A 19,838-nucleotide genomic window follows, 5' to 3' on the forward strand; every position below is an offset into this window, starting at 1 on the left:
TGACTCCGTATTTTTGCCACTTCGGAAACCAAACTGTGATTTGCTAGAAAGAATGTATTTATTCACGTAATTCATTAACCTGTCTTTCATAATTGCTTCTATTATTTTTGAGAATGGTGACAGCAGGGCAATGGGCTGGTAATTTTCTATGTCTTCTGCATTACCTTTCTTAAGCAAAGGTAGAACTCTTGCCTGTTTTAACTGCTCTGGAAATGTCCCTGATGTGAAGGATTCATTTATTATACTTGTTAAGGGGCCTTGTATAATCCCTATGCATTGTTTGAGTACACACATTGGTATTTCATTAAGACTACTGACTTTTTATTTTTTAGTTTTTGAACAGTTTTATTGACTTCATTCTCTGTGGTTGGAAGTAACATCATTGTATTTAGTGCAACATTAGTTACAGGTGGTATATTTGTTTTGGAGAATATTTGCTGTAACTTCTCTGAAATAATTGAAAAATGCTCGTTTAAATAGTTTGTTAAGTGTTGTGGATCATTTATTACCTTATCCCCTTCCTTAGCAGTATGTTATTCTGCATTTGCTTGCTCTACCTGTTTCCTTTTTTATAACATCCCAGGCTGCTTTGCTTTTATTCTCTGCATTGTATATTATTTTGTCATTAAATGACTTCTGCAGAAATCAGCACCTTCCTATAGATCTTTTTGTATCTATGACAGAAATTTAAGACTTCTGGATAATTGTGAATCTTTTTCATGGAACTGAGGTGTTTAAGTGTTTGAGAGGACTTCTTAATACCTGATGTGCTGTTTGAGGCTTTCCCAGCACTGCATCTGCTTGACAGGTTCCCGGAAATTACGCCGGATAATATTGTAAAAACTGCACAATATTTCAGCGAAACAACTGCCCGCCATCTTCAGGTGCTGTTATCCATCTGTTTTTATGAGATGATGATACAGACATGGATACTTTTGGAAATGTCTTTTCAAAGTTCAATTTAAACAATGTGAAGAGCTAAGAGAATTTCATATTCACATTGGTTTCCTTATACACTTCATCCCAGTTTTGTCTTTCTAGTTCTTTTGAAAAATCTTTTATTTTGATTTCTGATAGATGTTGTTTGTAGGCTTGTAGTTTAGGGAATGATTTGATGCCTGATTTTACTGTTGTTATTTGGCAGAGATGGTCTGATAGTCCGAGATCTTTTACGGCTACATCACATTTTTCCCTGTCCATAACTGTGGCCACATGGTCAATTACTAATGCAGTCATTGTAGTAACCTTTATTGTACTATTGACCAATAGGGATGTGCCAAAATTCTGAAGGATATTTATGAAGGTGCTGTTGGATTCATTTATGATATTAGTGTTGATGTTAATGTCCCCACACAAAATTATGTTGACCTTTGTACTTGAGACTTTATCTAGAACTTCCCTTAATTTATTGAAAAAGTGTCCACACTGCCACTGGGAGATCTATATATACACACAAAATGATTATTTCTTGTTGATATCAAGCCCTGTTAATTAAATAGCTGATATTTCAAAGTGTGTCTTCACTTACTATACTGAGGTCATGTCTTGATTTGAACTGTGTTCCTTTTATGATATAACTGCATGATCCTCCACCCTCTTGAAGCAGTTCTCCAGTAAGAGTTTGCCCTTTCATACAATGATAATACTACATGTTGGATTTCTGTGTCTACGCCAGTGCTCAGCAACACAAACTACTGTGCAGTTCAAAGATTGGAGCTCAACTTCTAATAGCAGTATTTTATTTTTTACTGATTGCATGTTTTGATGGAGGACTGTTGAGTCTGTGAAATGTCCCCTGTTACTCTTTCCAATGGTTTGTTCTTCTTTGTGACATCTGGTATGTCCAAGGTATCCTTGTTTCCATGCCTAAAGGTAACACTCATTTCAAAATCAGACTCATACTATGAGTCTCATCCACAAAAAAAAGTAACAACATTTTCTGACTAAAGCAGTCTGTTTTTCTCAATATATAAGTCTGTCTTTACCAAATAAAAAGGTTGTGAGGAGATTCTGCAATATATTTCTACTGTCTAAAAATCTAAATAACATTGTTTCTTGGTTGTTAAAATCAATATCCTCATATCTTCCAATCATTCATTCATTTACACATTGTGTTCACTAGACCCCACCAAGAATATTCAGGGATGTAGAATGAGTCAGGTTATAAACTAACAAAAGACTAGGTAAGTATAGAAACTTAATATGTATACTGTAACAGCCAACAATCACTGTACTGATTAATGCTATTCATATTCACAATAGCTAAATATAATGGAGTAAATTGGGAGGACAGCTGCTACTGGTACTTTGAAAGAGCTAATGCCTCTTCAGCTTTACTACTTGGCTGCTGTTTATTTGCTATTAACAGCTTAATTTTTTATTTATTACTGAGGTATTTTTCAAAGAAAATATTTACCTATATGTGTAGAACTGTATTGTACTAACAGCATATTAATGCTAGTCATTCAGCTTTATAATACTGCTACTTGCCATTAAGGTAACAGAACTTTTCAGTCCCTGACAATAGGTCAAGGGCAGCCAAGATTTCAGCTCACAAGCTGTCCCCCAGCACAAATGCCAGAGTGGTCAGCTTTGCTGCACATGTCCCCTTCGCTGCCATGCCAACTGACTTGTGTGGAAGGGGAAGAGGAGAAAACTGCGAATGCACTGCATATTGTATTTGTATTTGATATTTTTCAACAACATATATCACAAATAAAACAAATTTTCAGTATTTAATTATTTTTGGTGTACTGAAAGCATAATTTTTATCTGGTACACACTGTTGGCATCTGACAGACGCAAACAAATGCACAGATTTTTACACTCAGGTTGCCACGTAATCATGACTTGTTTAGTTTCATAATCCAGAAAATATCTTTCACACAAATATGTCAATCGAAATATTGTAGCACTTTTGCAACTTCATTATGGCGACGGGGAAGGTCTACCTCAGGAAAGTAATGTAGACATGCTGGAAAATTTTAACGTGAAAGGATTTGTCATTAAAATGAGAATTCCCTAGCAGATCAATCAGTTACATCTACAAATGCACAGAGACACTTTCAACTGAAATGGCAAATGATGTTGAAAACAGGAGGAGGAGGAGGAGGAGGATATTAGTGTTTAACATCCCGTCGACAACGAGGTCATTAGAGACGGAGCGCAAGCTCGGGTGAGGGAAGGATGGGGAAGGAAATCGGCCGTGCCCTTTCAAAGGAACCATCCCGGCATTTGCCTGAAGTGATTTAGGGAAATCACGGAAAACCTAAATCAGGATGGCCGGAGACGGGATTGAACCGCCGTCCTCCCGAATGCGAGTCCAGTGTGCTAACCACTGCGCCACCTCGCTCCGTTGTGTTGAAAACAGATTTAAGACTAACAGTGTTCTCAAAACCTTTACGGAACTATCCTTTTAATTCTTTCAAACCTGCAGTGAATTATTGAAACCTTGCATTTTCTTTAGTGCCAGTGGACTTAGGTTAATGGACTGTGTTTGTCAGAATGTGTCCCTTCTACAATTCAAGTTTCACTTTAAATGCATCCACATCAAATCAAACAGTTTGTTTCTCACCTTTCTAAATGTGGGCTGTGTGCAGTCAGGTCCAGTTAAAACGCAAGGACTGCAATCCATTCCAGATGTTCTAATTTTCATATATTCATTCCTTTTTCTTTCATAAATTCAATAACAGCATGTTTTAAATCTAAAAATAGTTGCCAGCTTGCCCGTTGACTTAACATATAAGTCGACATAACCCTTGTTCAGTTGCATCGAAAACTGTTGCAACTGACGAAGGAATAATACGTGAGATTTTAGAAATTTTACTGTTCATGTCACCAACGTCATATGGTGCTAACTGGTCACTATTACTTATCTGAAAATTACATAATGTGAGTGTCTGTATGATTAAAAACTTAAAACTGTTAGCGGTCAGCCACTTACAAGTGTCCATTAACTTCTTGTAATGCTTGACAATCGCACATAAGTCACAACTGCAATACCACAGCAAAAAGAGAAAATGACTTCATTTAAACAATCTTAGCTATAATCTGAGCAGCGTCTGCGAAGGATAAGGACTGACCTTTGATTATAATGCTTGTGTCATCAGCAAGCATTACAGTTTTTCAAGCACCTTTCAAAGTCATTGGAAGGTCATTGATGTAGTTTAGAAACCCAAGTCGGCCTTTTGGTAATTAGCCTGTTGTGTTCCCCCATCTGAGAGACTATTAATGGGACCCTCTGCTTTCTATTATGGAGGCAAGATTACATCCACGCAAGATGGACATCATTAATGCTATAACACTATTTTGCTATGTAGAATTTTGTGTTTTACAAATGCTTTGGCAGGTCACAGAATATACCAATAGGATAATTTCTTTTAGTTATACTAGCATGCTGTTTGTTAGACCTTGTCTTGCTTTCTCCGCAGAGAATCTGTACTAGAAGTTTCCTTTATGGTGTGCTGCTCAGTTATTTCCATTTTATGCACAATATTTTGACAACTGATTCAGTCATGTTCTAGGCACCCAAGAAGATACTTCGGTACCAGACAACAAAATATTGTGCATAAAATGGATACAACAGCTTGGCTGAATGTCCAGAAGCACATCATTACTCCACCAAGAAAATCTGGCTGATCGTATAAGAATTTTCCTATTTTGTCTTAAATGGGTAAGTATTTCCAAGTTCTGTAAAACCCATATGAAGTATGCTTTGATAAAATATAAAGTTATGTAAAGTAAATATTTTTGGCAATTACTTTTTGAACATGGTTATTAGATGCATAGTCAAAGAAATTCACTTGAAAACTTAACTGAAAATCATTACTGCCAACTACAGCCTTTTCAGAAATATGATTACAGATGACATGGGTTCCTGCATGCTAATGAACTGTGAGTGTGTGTGTGTGAGGTCACCTCCATGATAAATCAGTTCATTCAGCAGACTAAATTTAAGTTCAGCAAGTAAAAGCATTATAGAATTATTATTCAAAACTTTATCCCACACCCATCACAAATTAGCATACACTGAACTTGAAAGCAAAGGGAACAAGCTGTACTACATAACATAAAATACATCACAAAATGCAGAAGCTTATTTGTAAATATTGCTAAATATATCAGCTTATGACCATATTTTGGTAATTATAGACATATAACTTAGATAAAATGAAACACTGATAACAGGACCAGCAATGCATGGCAGATATTTATTAAATTTTGTGTACATTCATTTCCTCATAACAAAAAAATACTTACGACCACAATGTCTTAAGAGGCATTGTTTATGAAATAACATAATGACGACGTATAAAAATGTGAAATATTGTGATTTGGCTTCAGATTATAAAAATAAACTTACTTAAATATAAAAAATACAAGCTCAAAGTTTAGAAGTAAGTTCAGGTACAACTTTAAAGAGGTCAGCAACTAATCCGTAATCAGCCACTTGGAATATTGGAGCTTCCGGATCCTTATTTATAGCGACGATTGTTTTTGAATCCTTCATACCTGCTAAATGCTGGATGGCACCCGATATACCCACTGCTATGTACAGCTCCTGGAATTAAAAATTACATTTAGTTTAAACACAAACAAATTTATCAAGAATTAAACAAATGAAAAATATAACTGATTGATTACAAGAGTACATGGGGAGACTTAACAGGATGGATTGCTTATTTGTACAACTTAATAATAATTTAGTTATAAAAAAAGATCATATTGTGCTTTACACAAAGCAATGAGCAGTGGTAGAATGCTGTCATTCTTTGTAACTCCCTGTGTAAACTGCTAAGCATGGGTGGCTATTGGTGATACTCTGTGACAACTGAATTAACTTTAATTGCAGTCAAATTAAGTTTTTTTTATTTTTATTTTATTTTATCAGCTGTAACCTAATGGTAGACCCTATGAGTCAGGAATATATACTCAAACTTGAAGAAGAGTGATAGAAATCACAAATCCCTTGTTCTGTAAATTGAAACAGTCTTGTCAAGGTCTGGCATAAATAATACATGCCATTATGAGGTGCAGCTGCTCCAAATTGCAGAGAGGGATCAATGTTTTAATGGTTTGCCAGTATAAACAAACATTTAATTCTGACACATTTTAGTTAATGTATTCTGTTAGGAAAAAGGGATCAAGACTGATTTACAAATTCAATAAATCAATTAATATACTCACTGGTGCTACAATTTTTCCTGTTTGACCAACTTGTAGATCATTTGGAACAAATCCTGCATCAACAGCAGCTCGAGATGCGCCTACTGCTGCATTGAGCTTGTCAGCAAGATCATACAGAAGCTTGAAGTTGTCTCCAGACTTCATACCTCGGCCTAAGAAATGTATTGTTTATGTCTTACATAGCCCATGTAGATAACATGGTAATGGGATCATCATACATAATTAAAAACTAGAGTGAAACCTAACAGAATAAGTTATAGCATTAGATGCAAAAATATACATATGCACTTACCGCCACTTACAACCACCTTGGCACTAGTGAGTTCTGGCCTGTCACTCTTGCTTAATTCTTGTCCAACGAACTGTACTAGGTCAGTTTTGTAGTCTCCTGCAGCAGCTTGTTCAGTAGAAGCACTGCCACCCTCCAGAGGTGCTGGTTCAAAATTCGTCCCCCTAATTGTGACGACTTTAACAGGATCCTTTGACTTCAATGTGAGGATAGCATTTCCTTAAAACAAAAAAATAGACATGTTTTAAAAAATGGTCAAGTATGTCAAGGTTCATTCAAATCATCAGAATAACACTTGATTCATTCTCAAATAAATACACACGACATTTCCAAAGTACACTCCTGGCTTGAAAATTTTGTGGGGGTATTTCTTTTAATTGTGCTGGATTCAACTTCATTCAAATTGTGATAGAATCTGCTTTGAAATACTTTTAGTTTAGAGCTAAAATCAAATGGTTCAAATGGCTCTGAGCACTATGGGACTTCACATCGAAGGTCATCAGTCCCCTAGAACTTAGAACTACTTAAACCTAACTAACCTAAGGACATCACACATCCATGCCTGAGGCAGGATTCGACGTAGCTGTCACGCGGTTCCAGACTGAAGCGCCTAGAACCGCTCTGCCACACCGGCCGGCTTAGTTTATAGCCTGTCAGATAGTGATATAAAATAGCTTATGTTGTTTTCTAAAGTATTACATTACATTTGCAAAGTAGAATCCTTACTGCAATACCCAACATACGTGTGCACATATGGAGAGAGTGCAAGCCTGTTCCCGTGAGCGCGCTAACCTAAGGACATCACACATCCATGCCTGAGGCAAGATTCGAACCTGCGACCGTAGCTGTCACGCGGTTCCAGACTGAAGCGCCTAGAACCGCTCGGCCACACCGGCCGGCTTAGTTTATAGCCTGTCAGATAGTGATATAAAATAGCTTATGTTGTTTTCTAAAGTATTACATTACATTTGCAAAGTAGAATCCTTACTGCAATACCCAACATACGTGCGCACATATGGAGAGAGTGCAAGCCTGTTCCCGTGAGCGCGCGCGCGCGTGTGTGTGTGTGTGTGTGTGTGTGTGTGTGTGTGTGTGTGTGTGTGTGTGTCTCTCTCTCTCTCTCTCTCTCTCTCTGCTTGCGCCACCACCCCTTCAATACACACGACAATTTGCAGTTATTTCCTGTGTGAGCTTGTTTAAAATCAGTAAACAGACATTTTCCAATGCTTGTTAACATAATGTAAATAGTCTCATGAGCTCACCACCTATTCACTCAATCTTTTTATATTATGTTTTCAGGATTGAGTCTTACACACAATGAGAAATATAACTGAGATGCTCAACTGTACTCCAAGCCAGCTTTTTGACTTAATTGTTTCAGCTGTTCGAGTTCTGCCACACAATGACAAAACATTAATTTTGAATGATCTGCTTGCTGGATACCAAAAAACCAAATTTTCTCCAGTCACATCAAGGAATTCTGAGACACAGCCGACAGTCATCCCAGGTAGAAGGTAGCACAATCAAACATCCTTGATCACAAATCTAAGTTTGTCTACCAGTGTATTGTGCAGTTACTTCAGCAATATAACAAGTAAGCTTTTTCACTGTACCATAGCTTAAATTGAACAGAAGTAAAGTTACAAAACCACAACTTAACAAACAGATACAAAATCATATGTGATCTTACCTGCATAAATTGTCCTTACGAAAGTGTCTGGTGCCTTCACGTCAATTATATCTGTAATAGGTGACACATTAAGCTTTGCTGCAATGCGAGGAAGGACAGACTTGCCAAAAGCACTAGCACCAGCTACAATATGTGAAAAGTTGAACTGCTTCTGTGTTGCCAACACAAGTGGAGTCAGAGTTTCTGGGGTGAATCCCAGAAAAGCATCATTTTCTGCAAGGAGAATCTTCGACACCCCCGATGCTTTTGAAAGCTGTGCAGCAACCTGTAAAGAATTAATGTACTGTACACTGCTACACTCTTTGAAATCCTGAAGGCAGCATAGATAAAATACAGGGACCAAAGGGTAAACTAAAACTTTTACAGAAACCAGTAAACAGATGTGTCTAAGGACATAAACAGGAAGCAGTGGTTGATAAGAGAATGAGAGACAGCACTTTAGCCTATCTCCAGTGTTATTCAATCTGTACACTGAGCAAATAGTAAAGAAAACCAATAAGAAATTTTGACGAAGTTCAAGGAGAAGAAATGTCAGTTTAAGGCTGGCTGATAACATTTTAATTCTGTCTAGATGGCAAAGTATTTGAAAGATCAGTTGAATGGAATGGATAATGTCCTGAAAAAGAGGTGATAAAATGAGCATCAACAAAAGTAAATTGATGATGGCCAACATAGAGTGAAATAAAATGCCAACTGGCAATAGCAAAGAGAAGTGTTTTTGGAAAAGAGAAACCTGTTAATACTGAATATAAATTTCAGTGCTAGGAAATTTTTTCTGAATATATTTGTTTGAAGTGTATCGTTGTACAGAAAGGAAGATTTATGATACACAGTTCAGGTTCAGACAAGAAGAGAATATAAGATTTTTGGGACATATTGCTACAGAAGAATGCTTAAAATTAGAAGGCAGATTGAATAAGTAATGAAAAGGCAATGAATCAGCACGAGGAAAAAAGAGAATATTATGGCACAATCTAGCTAAAAGAAGGGATCGGGTGATAGGACATACATGGAGACATCAGGAAAGAGTCTTTTTGCTATGGAGGGAAGTGTGGGGATGGAAGGGAAGAATGTAAAAATTGTAGAGGGAAAGCAAGGCTTGAATACAGTGAGCACATTCAAATGGATGTAAGCTGCAGGAATTATGCAGAGGTGAAAAGAGTTTTACAGTATAAACTAGTGTGGAGAGCTGCAACCCAGACTGAAAAAACAACAACAACAACAACAACAACACATTTCTTTAACATTAATCTAAGAAAATGTCACATCAAACTTTATTTACTTTTTAAGCCTTATGTTAGCCTTCATATCAATTTCGTATTGCACCCTAAGCTTAGTGTCAAAAAGAGCACTGAAAGTTAAGTGACAAGAACTAAAATAGTTTCATACTATCAAAACAAATTTGTAATTCACCCTCCGTTTTCAATATTTGCCAACAGTTAAATCAGTATCACATCTTTCTTGAGGTATCATGATTAGTACATGTCTTGTGACAGCTACCCATGAAATAATACACATTCACAACTTTTCATTTCACTCTAGAAAAAACAGTGGCTCAGTGGTAAAATGTCTGAATACAGATCCAGAGGTCACAGGTTCCAGTCGTCGTACTTTTATCTGTCATTTATTAACTCTTTCCCCCACTGGGGACCATTTTTATGAGAAAAATGCCTAGTTGTGCTGGGTTTTGGAATCCACATTAAACTGTAGATCTACTTATAAAAGGCTGGATACGATGGTTCAAACATCATAGGAAGGCAGTGGTATATTGTCTCCCAATAGCACAATGCCTAGAAAAGCACTGTGGTGTTCAAACTGACATTCAGGTTGATGGCCACTTTACTTATTTATAGAAAAGAATAATATGTGGAGTGCCTGACTGACTACAATGGAATCCAGAATGAACTTTCACTTTGCCACGGAGTGTACACCGATTTCAATCTTCCTGATAGATTAAAACTGTGTACTGGACTAAGACTGGGACCCCAACCTGAAATCTTTGCATTTTGTGGGCTAATGCCCTACCATCTGGGATATCCAGGCATGACTCCTTCACAGCTTTATTTCGACCAGAACCTCTCACTTTCCAAACTTCACAGAAGTTAAGGCTGTGAGTGTGAGTCGTGAATCATCGGTGGTTAGCTCAGACACATTCATCAACAAAAGCCAAAAGTTCTGAGTGAATCTTGGACCAATGCAGTTTTAATCTGCCAGGCAGTTTATATTAGAATCACATCCCTTCAATTATATTTAATTCACTGTCAATACCAAAGAGGTTATCTGATAACTGAAGTGTTAAGTGGAATGCTTGTAGTAAAGGAATGAAGATTACAAAGGCGGTAAAAACTGCAAAAAAAGAAAAAGATGCACGTCCTTAGTACAGTTTTTCACATGGAATCACCTAGTGACCATTAACCTCACAGTGCAGATGTTCATATGAATTTGATATAAGTATGTGTAGGGAAAAAGGTTAAAATAATCCATGTTATTTTGATCAAAACTACATTTAGGGGCCATTTTTAAATGTGGGTCACATCCACAAACTGGCTTCTAGAGCCACAATAGTCACTACAACTTTCCTATTTGTTAATCAGTTTTGTTCATCTTGGTGTCATTGGAAAGAAAAACAAAATAATCAACTATAATATAAAATTATTAAAATGAAGGAAATATGCATGTAAATAGTTACAAATCTGCTATGAAGGATTTTTTTTTTTTTACAACTTTTCCACCAAAACCACAGGCTGCATCATCTTAGTTTTCAACCCTCTGAGTACCAGTGGTTTCTGTCTAAAACCACCCTTTTCAGGTACCAGTGCTTTTTATATGAAACCACTGATCTGGTGGCAAGAGAGACAACAACTGAGGTACTCTATGAATGTAGTGCATTGTAGCAGTCAGTCTCAACATTCACAGCAACAATCAGCAAGGAGCTTGTGTTGTGTGTTGGTAAGAGATTTTGATGTGTGTGATGTTTAGTGATCATACTGACGAGATTGTTGACAGTGAAAGCATATCTAACATTATTGTAGTTTAAATTTGAGTTGGTGCTGTTATTGTTATGAGTGATTTTGAAATTAAACTGCTGGAGCAGTTTGTACTTTTGATATAAATTTGTTACTTTTTGGCCCATTTTTGTTATTCATGGCTATAATTTGTTTTAGGCATAAGAGTTCGTAGAAGTTTCAGGATGACAGGTTGTGTCTACGAAAAATGCAAAACTGCTTTCAGATATATCTTATGAATTGATGGTTGGTATAAAATTTTATCCCCAAGTGGTTACAAAGTGAAACAACTTTAAACAATTGATTATTTACTTTTTGCCAATTTATTCTTGTATTCATTGCTTGCTGTGAAAATGAAGGTCAATTTTGTGAAAAATTTTAAATTTTTTTATGTTGGGGATTAAGGGATTAATTCACATAATGCCTATTACAAGACTTTTCAACACAAATCAGAACCCAGTTTTTTTCCTTTCTTGCTAGCAGCACTCCCAAACACCACATGCCATGCACACACCTGAGAGAAAGAAAGAAAGAAAGAAAGAGAGAGAGAGAGAGAGAGAGAGAGAGAGAGAGAGAGAGAGTCACTGGAGGACTGTCTTTTGAATTTGTGCTTTTGGCATTCTTGCCAGGCTCCCAGGGTCTTTCAGTGCCTCTTCTGTCTGGTAAGTTAGTCGGAAGTAAACAGTATTAGTTGGTAACAGAAGTGTGACTGCTGTGAACTGGCAACAGTTTTACTATTGTTCTTACTCTGAGCATATTACAGGGCGATTTCTGCAATGTCAAATATAAATCCTATTTGTTCCTTAACGTAAGCAATACAGATAACATAAAATTGTCATTAACTCTTCCCTTTACTGTTTCTTCACAATACATCTTTGCACTGATTAGTGTCACAGAAAGTTTTATCACTCATCCCTTTGCTGCACAATACACACACAAATTAGAAATAATTATGGAAAACAAATGTTCTATAGCCGCCCCTCACCCCCCTCCCCACACCAGAAGAAAAGTAGCAGCAGCAGCAAAAAGATTTGATTTAACAGACATGTCAAGTCTGAAAGAAGCTTATACTGATTCACTGAAGTTGAGAATTAAAGTTGAGAAGTTCCTGTTAGAATATTGACAATGTTAGAATACTGACAATGTGTGTGTTCTTCTCATCAAAGACTCTAATTTGGAATATTTGTGATGACGTACAAATGATTTTCTGTGATCCTTTTAATAAGCAACGTAAAAAAGATGTTAAGAAATGTTTAAAATTAATTTCTTTACCCATGGCAAGCAAATACAAATGACGACTTATCTCGGGTACAAAGCTTTTAGCAACATGTCATAATCCCATTCTATCTCCTACATATACAGCTTGCCAAGGATGGATGAATGTGAAGTTGATGATCCACAATATACAGCAGACTGATCTACAGTCTTTGAGAAACTTGTGAATTAATTGAAATTTCTTCACCATTAAAAATTAACTAAAGCACACAAGACAGGCACCCAAAATGCACTATCCATGTCTTTTATCTTAGCATTAAAATTCCAGCAAACAGCATCCGAAGTGCTACCTGTTCCAGTGGAAAATGTGTGAACAACATGGCAATGCTAAATGGTTAACACGATGGAGAAAAGAAAGGTCTAAAGGTTTTTGTAACACTACAGAGTACACGATAAAGAAGTCTAAAGCATAACAAAAATAATGTGGTATTTGGTCAAAAAGGAAACTAGAAAGTGGGAAACAGAATAAGTAATGGTGTGGAAACACTTGTTCAAACTTTTTACTATTATGATGACATACATAGAACTTCTGCAAGTAAAAAAATTGTTTACGTGTGTCTTCAGGGACTGGCAAAACAGTATATAAGACAAAAAGGCTCATTTCGCTTAATCTGAAAGGTGGGAACATTCCAATAAAACGGTGAATTCCACCCAAAAGAATGGACTACTGTAAACAACCATGCCATACCTAAAGTATGTGTATGCGTACACATCAACAAACCATATACTGAACTTTTACAGAAACTGTTTGCAGTCTGGAAAACGATGAGTGCATGCTCCATCACTGTTCTCAACGTCCTGAAGAATATGAAGTAAGAGTGTGTGTGTGTGTGTGTGTGTGTGTGTGTGTGTGTTTTTTTTTTTTTTTTAAATAATCTAACTTTAGTACCTTGTCTTAACATAAGAAAATTAAATATGAGAAACTTTACACAATGTCGTTAAATACTGAAACCTCCAAATTGTGAATCAAAATCAAGCATGGAAACACTCCCTGATACTCCATGCATTGTTATAGTGAATTTTACAGAAAACCATACAGGTCTACATCAGCTGTAGAACACTCAAAAATTTGTACCGGCACAAATTTTCATTTGCTCTGAAATATTCTACAGCTGACGCAGAACCATAATACAAGTTTTTGAGTTCATTCTCAATTTAATGTGGCTGTTGATTGTTAAAGCAGTGTCTCAGACACTGCAATGCAGTACTTTATCCTTCTGTCAAGTACTATAAACACAGGGCTACGTTAAGTCAACATCATTGTCTTGCATAGATTCCCATGAAACTGCGCTCACCTGAATACTGGAACAAGTAACACACATCAAACATGTCATTTACTTATGTGCTGGCAGTTAGGCACAATATAAAAACTTCAACAACCTTGCAAATTTGTGCCATCACAAGCAACATGGGACAACAGCATAATGGAATTTTGCCTCTAGTCATAGCAAAAATGCACATAAGAGATGGTGGGACTCAAACATTTAGTCACAAGAACAAGTTTACAGAATCCACATGACAATTTCATTTCATGTCCAAAGATCTGTTTATATTCGTCACAGGAAATACAAAATTTTACATTGTAACAGAGGATATAAAATTCACAAATATGTAACAAAAACAATATGAAACTGGTTCTACCATTACTGGGATCAGATGTAATCATTTCTTCAAACCACTGAATGACAGCAGGTTGCAGATAATGTGTGTATCATCATCATCATCATCATCTAAGTTCATACATGTCCATCAAGCAAGGCCTCTTACATGTCACTATCAAGGAAGAAATGTTTGTCACAGCCACCTATGACATCAATGGTGGCGCGCAAAAATTTTGGACATCAGTAAAGAAGAAAGGCAAAGGTAAAATTAATGAGCACAGTTTATTCATGGCCACTTCATGCCAAAGTTTGGTGGCTCCCCTATGATCATATTTTAATAGCTTTGCACTCTCTTAGTGCAAGCTCAAGTCACAGTCACATATATACTTTAGGATCAGACAGTATTTTCCACTGATATCTTGTTTAAGAGGATGAACACTTTTTAAAAATGTTATAGATCTATTTAATATGAATTGAAGATCATTTGTTGACATTAGCTAAGAGTAAAAATAGAACAAATATAGTTTCATTTATGTTCTTTCTGTTTAAAAACACTAACCGGCACAAACACAATTGTGATTTTTTTTAATATTGATAAGTATGATGGCTAGTATTACGTGAAACAAAATTAAGATGGTGAAACCTGTGATTTTGGTGAGAAAAAAAATCCTGAAATTTACAAAAAATCTTTAGAAATGACTTTCATTACAGATCTGTATGCACAATTCCAGCATTTTAATAATTTTATATCATAACTGATTCTTTTATCTTTCCACTGACACAAAGTTGACTCAAATTTATTCATATGTAAAAAAGTTACAAGGTTACAAACTTTTAACACACCTTTCCAGCAACACTAATCTGTGAAAATGTGCAGAATTTCAAAATTATGCATCAACGACAACTTTGATCCAAAATTTGGGGAAAGATATTTTAAACTTTCTTCATATGTTCCAGTATTTTCATATAACAATTTTTCACAAACATTTCTGACATGAGGGTGATACGTATTCTTTAATTTGGGGAACGTTAGAACACATGAGCCAAAAATGACATTTACAGGATCATGGTGCCAAGATGTTCACGTTGCTCAGTCTTAACACTAAACATTTTTCAAGTTCCTTTAAGTTAACGTGATAAAAAGTAAGTAGCTAAATTACCTACATTTATTCTGATGCAACTTATGATAGTGGCAGTGATTACTTATGTACTTTTATTCAAAATTAAATTTATCAAAGTTACAACTTTAAACTGCTTCTAAATGAAATGAAACGAGTGTATGGCATTGTTGGCTGGGAGGCCCCATCCGGGGAGTTCGACCGCCAATTGCCAGTCTTATTTCAGTTGATGCCACATTGGGCAACTTGCGTGCCAGTGATGAGGGTGAAAGGATGATGAGGACAACACATCACGCAGTTTGCGAGCGGAGAAAATCTCCAACCCAGCCAAGAATCTAATCCGGGCACGCTTGCGTGGCAGGCGAGCATGTTACCACCCAACTAAACAGGTAGACACAGCTTCTAAATAAAAGTACATGTCACAGTCTGTTGACAAATTATTGACTCTGCAAAACTTACACTACATGTGTAACACAAACAAAGTATACACCTTTGTAACCAAGTTATGTTATTCATTTGCATAAAAATCTATTTCATATACTAACCGGGGCACATTTTGTTCCAGCTACAAGAACTGAAATATCTCCACCAATCTTTTTTGCTGCACTTATGGCATTCTGTGTTATTGGTATCAACTTTTCATTGTTGTGTTCAGCTAGCACCAAAGTGCTCTGTAGCCTCTTCAGATGATTTGAAAGCTGCAAGCAAGGAAAGGAATAACAAATTGCAGTATAACACACTTACTATGGAAATATTCATGTGCTTGCTGTCCACACTTCTGAAGCAGACAACTTACAGTATTAAACATTATAATAAAGGCACAAAAAAGAAGCATTAAATTTCAGCATTAGTCTACCCACATTGCTTTCCTTTAAAAAGGCAATTCATTTAGTATAATATACAGGGTGATTCAAAAAGAATACCACAACTTTAAAAATGTGTATTTAATGAAAGAAATATAATATAACCTTCTGTTATACATCATTACAAAGAGTATTTAAAAAGGTTTTTTTCACTCAAAAACAAGTTCAGAGATGTTCAATATGGCCCCCTCCAGACACTCGAGCAATATCAACCCGATACTCCAACTCGTTCCACACTCTCTGTAGCATATCAGGCGTAACAGTTTGGATAGCTGCTGTTATTTCTCGTTTCAAATCATCAATGGTGGCTGGGAGAGGTGGCCGAAACACCATATCCTTAACATACCCCCATAAGAAAAAATCGTAGGGGATAAGATCAGGGCTTCTTGGAGGCCAGTGATGAAGTGCTTTGTCACGGGCTGCCTGGCAGCCGATCCATCGCCTCGGGTAGTTGACGTTCAGGTAGTTACGGACAGATAAGTGCCAATGTGGTGGCGCTCCATCCTGCTGAAATATGAATTGTTGTGCTTCTTGTTCGAGCTGAGGGAACAGCCAATTCTCTAACATCTCCAGTTACAGTAGCACCTTCGAAGAAAAAGGGACCAAAAACTTTATTGGCTGAAATGGCCTAGTCAACAGCGCCTCAAGCGAACAAATGTACAACTAAATGAAACTTTATAGCTCCCTTAATTCGCCGACAGATAGTGCTTAGCTCTGCCTTTTGTCGTTGCAGAGTTTTAAATTCCTAAAGTTGTGGTATTCTTTTTGAATCCCCCTGTAGATTTAATTAAAGTAATATTATCAAGTAAATTTTAACATGAAATACTATATAATATAGGGCATGCCCTTTAATGGAAGTTTTAAATATTATATTATGTTACAAATTGTTAACTTTCAATTCTGTCAGGACGCAATATATTGTGTCATTTTACAGTTTTCCTGTACAAATTGGGGTAAAAGAGTGTTTATCAGTGTTCATGGATTTTCCACTGTGTGCTGGTAACAGTTCGCATTAAGAATGGTTGGAAAATGAATGTGGCAAATTACGAGCTGGATATGAGCAGCCAACCTCATTGCTCAGTCATCATTTCCTAAGCTTTGTAAATAATTTTTTTAAAGGTGTGTGTGTGTGTGTGTGTGTGTGTGTGTGTGTGTGTGTGTGTGTGCACGCGCGCAGCAGTCATAGCGTTTTAGTTACATATTATTGGTACGCACACTCAGTTCTTACTGACTGATGTTCCCTGGGTAACAAATGTAACAAATACACAAAATATGAACACTATTTTCAACTAACAGAAAAAGACAATAGTAACAGTAATCAGGCCCATTGTGAAGATTTGTTTAAAAAGCAAACATCGCATCCTCGACAATAAGGGCAGCAGTAGTGTGTGTGTCTTGTACAAAAAGGTGTGCATTATTCAGGAACACACATTTTCAATAACTTGCCAGCAGCCATAAAAAGCTTAACAACCAATGAAATTCAGTTTATGAGAAGCCTAAAGGATTTATTGGTGGCCAACTCCTTCTACTCCATTGATGAATTTCTTAGTAAAACCAACTGATTTGAATATAAGTACAACATAACTTCTGCACAATTTCAGTGCAGTAATGTGTTCACTGAAAATTTGTGTGTGTGTGTGTGTGTGTGTGTGTGTGTGTAAGTATAATCTAACTTCTGCACCATTTCAGTGCAGTAATATGTTCATTGTAAATAAGTATTTCAGTAGTTGTATTATATGTTTATTACCTTATAAATAAATAAAAAACTTTTTTATTTTAAATTCAGTGCATTAGTATTTGTAAAATGACTTAAGTGTTCATTAAAAAATGACGATCATTCCACTTGGGACCTGTGGAATGGTACATTAGCTTATTTGTTTTAGTTGTAAATATTTGTCATGTATTGTTGTTTTTCTGACATGTTCCACATCCTGGAGGACCTCCTCACTACGGATCAATTGGAATGAAAGTAAATCTAATCTAATCTAAAGTAGATATTCACAAAACTAAGGCTCATTACCCAAAACATTCATCTGTTGCAAAGCATTAGAACATTTTAAGAGCTCATGTATAAAAAGGTCTCTGTAACAGAACAAATTACACCATCATGGATTCCAAAGGCAATAGTCATGCAAAACTGAACTCACACTTTTCTCAGATGACATCCTGCAAGCCACGAATCAGAGCAAGTAGACTTTCACGAGGCATTTGATTAACACACCAATGCTTATTAGTGACAGTAAGATCATATCAGGTGTCAAATGAAATTTGTAACAATTTATCATTTCAAGTTAAGATGGATACAGCATACGATCTTCGATTGTTAGCCATCAACACACATAGAACTAATTTGAATGTGCCCCAGAAAAGTGTGTTAGACCCTTTTACTTCTACTTCTCCAGCAATACATTGCAAACCACTGAAATACAAGGCAGTGGGTACTTTTTAATGTACCAGTTATTAGGGCTTCTTCACATTTCATTTACATACATAGCACAGTAAGAACAACTGTTTAAATGCCTCTGTGCATGCTGTAATTAATCTGATTTTGTGCACAGAATCCCTATGGAAGTGACAAGAAGGAGATTACAGTATCCATCATGTTTCTGTTTTAAGTTGTGTATTATTGATTTTTCAGACTTTATATAGTAAAATCTGTCCTTATCCTCACTGCAAATGGTTCTCCCTTCATCACACACTATCGTCTTAGTGACCTACTCATCCTCTAAACCATCCCCAAACTATCCCCCTCTCCTCCCCAAGCAAGGAACTGTTCCTTTCAGGAAATTGGATGTGTATCACTTTCAGACTTCTGAGATACTAATCACTTGTGATGTTGGGCACCCAACAGTGAAGTGGAAGTGGGGCACTGTAGGTAACATATGATATTAATAAAAAATAATGTATTAAACAGAAAATGTGGGAATTTATCTTACCTCTTTGGAATGTCAATACAATTTAATGAATATGGAGTTTGATAACTGTTGCTATGCTCTGTTAATAGAAATACATGCAGCTGTCTGAGTCAATACCAGACACTTAGTTGAAAAGTCATATTCATAATGGAGACCTACATCTCTTCATTCAGGTGGGTGATAAATTTGTTTAAGTAAATAATTTAAACTGTGCCGTACTACAGTTGTTTGGGAACATACAACAAGTAACAGCATTTCGCATTCCTTACGGAAATATCGATTGGGCAAATTTTTCTACTACTGGAACTGCAATTTTAGGATTAATGTCTGTGGCGATGTAAATAAATTTAGGATTATATAATGCCATATCAGCGTGGCGTATGGAATCGTTTCAACAGAAGTACCTCGTGATATTTGGCTGCACTTTTACTTGACAAAGTGGGAGTGACCGTTTTATAAACGGTACACTCCGATAGCCACAAAGATGCGGGAGGCGCAAAATTGTTGAGAGCAGGAACGAAGAGGGGTGTGGAACAATGTAGAAGGGCTGAAGTAACTATATCACCTAGTAAACACAGCTGTTAAACGGCAGACAAGCCTTTTCAATAGATGGTCGGACATCGTATTAAATGTATGAAAGTATACTAAAACGGAAGCTACCTGCAATGCTAGTCCCCTGCTGTTAGATGCGAACATTTTACTCCGAACTTAGACTCCACATCACACACACAGACTTCGACCCCAGATTTTCGCCTGGTCCATAGATGGAATCAAAGGGCAATTGCTCCACTAGTAGCAAAACACGAGGCAACTTAACGAAATCAAATCGTCAAATATTTATTACGTTCTTTCCGAAATGAAAATATCTATCGATGTTCAAGTGACAAACAAACTGA

General features: G+C 36.5%; 1 protein-coding gene across 1 annotated transcript; it reads right to left on the reverse strand.

The window, feature by feature from the left end:
* Nucleotides 1-5,181: 5,181 nt before the first annotated feature.
* LOC126191030 (electron transfer flavoprotein subunit alpha, mitochondrial) lies at nt 5,182-19,759 on the reverse strand. Its single transcript, XM_049931735.1, has 6 exons — nt 19,603-19,759; nt 15,710-15,862; nt 8,166-8,430; nt 6,479-6,694; nt 6,187-6,338; nt 5,182-5,560 (listed from the first exon to the last, which is right to left on the reverse strand). The coding sequence occupies exons 1-6, from the start codon at nt 19,636-19,638 to the stop codon at nt 5,384-5,386; spliced, it is 999 nt and encodes a 332-aa protein (XP_049787692.1). The 5' UTR covers nt 19,639-19,759; the 3' UTR covers nt 5,182-5,383.
* Between the last annotated feature and the right edge of the window lie 79 nt (nt 19,760-19,838).

This window comes from Schistocerca cancellata, chromosome 6, assembly GCF_023864275.1.
Source record: "Schistocerca cancellata isolate TAMUIC-IGC-003103 chromosome 6, iqSchCanc2.1, whole genome shotgun sequence".
Taxonomy (NCBI): domain Eukaryota; kingdom Metazoa; phylum Arthropoda; class Insecta; order Orthoptera; family Acrididae; genus Schistocerca; species Schistocerca cancellata.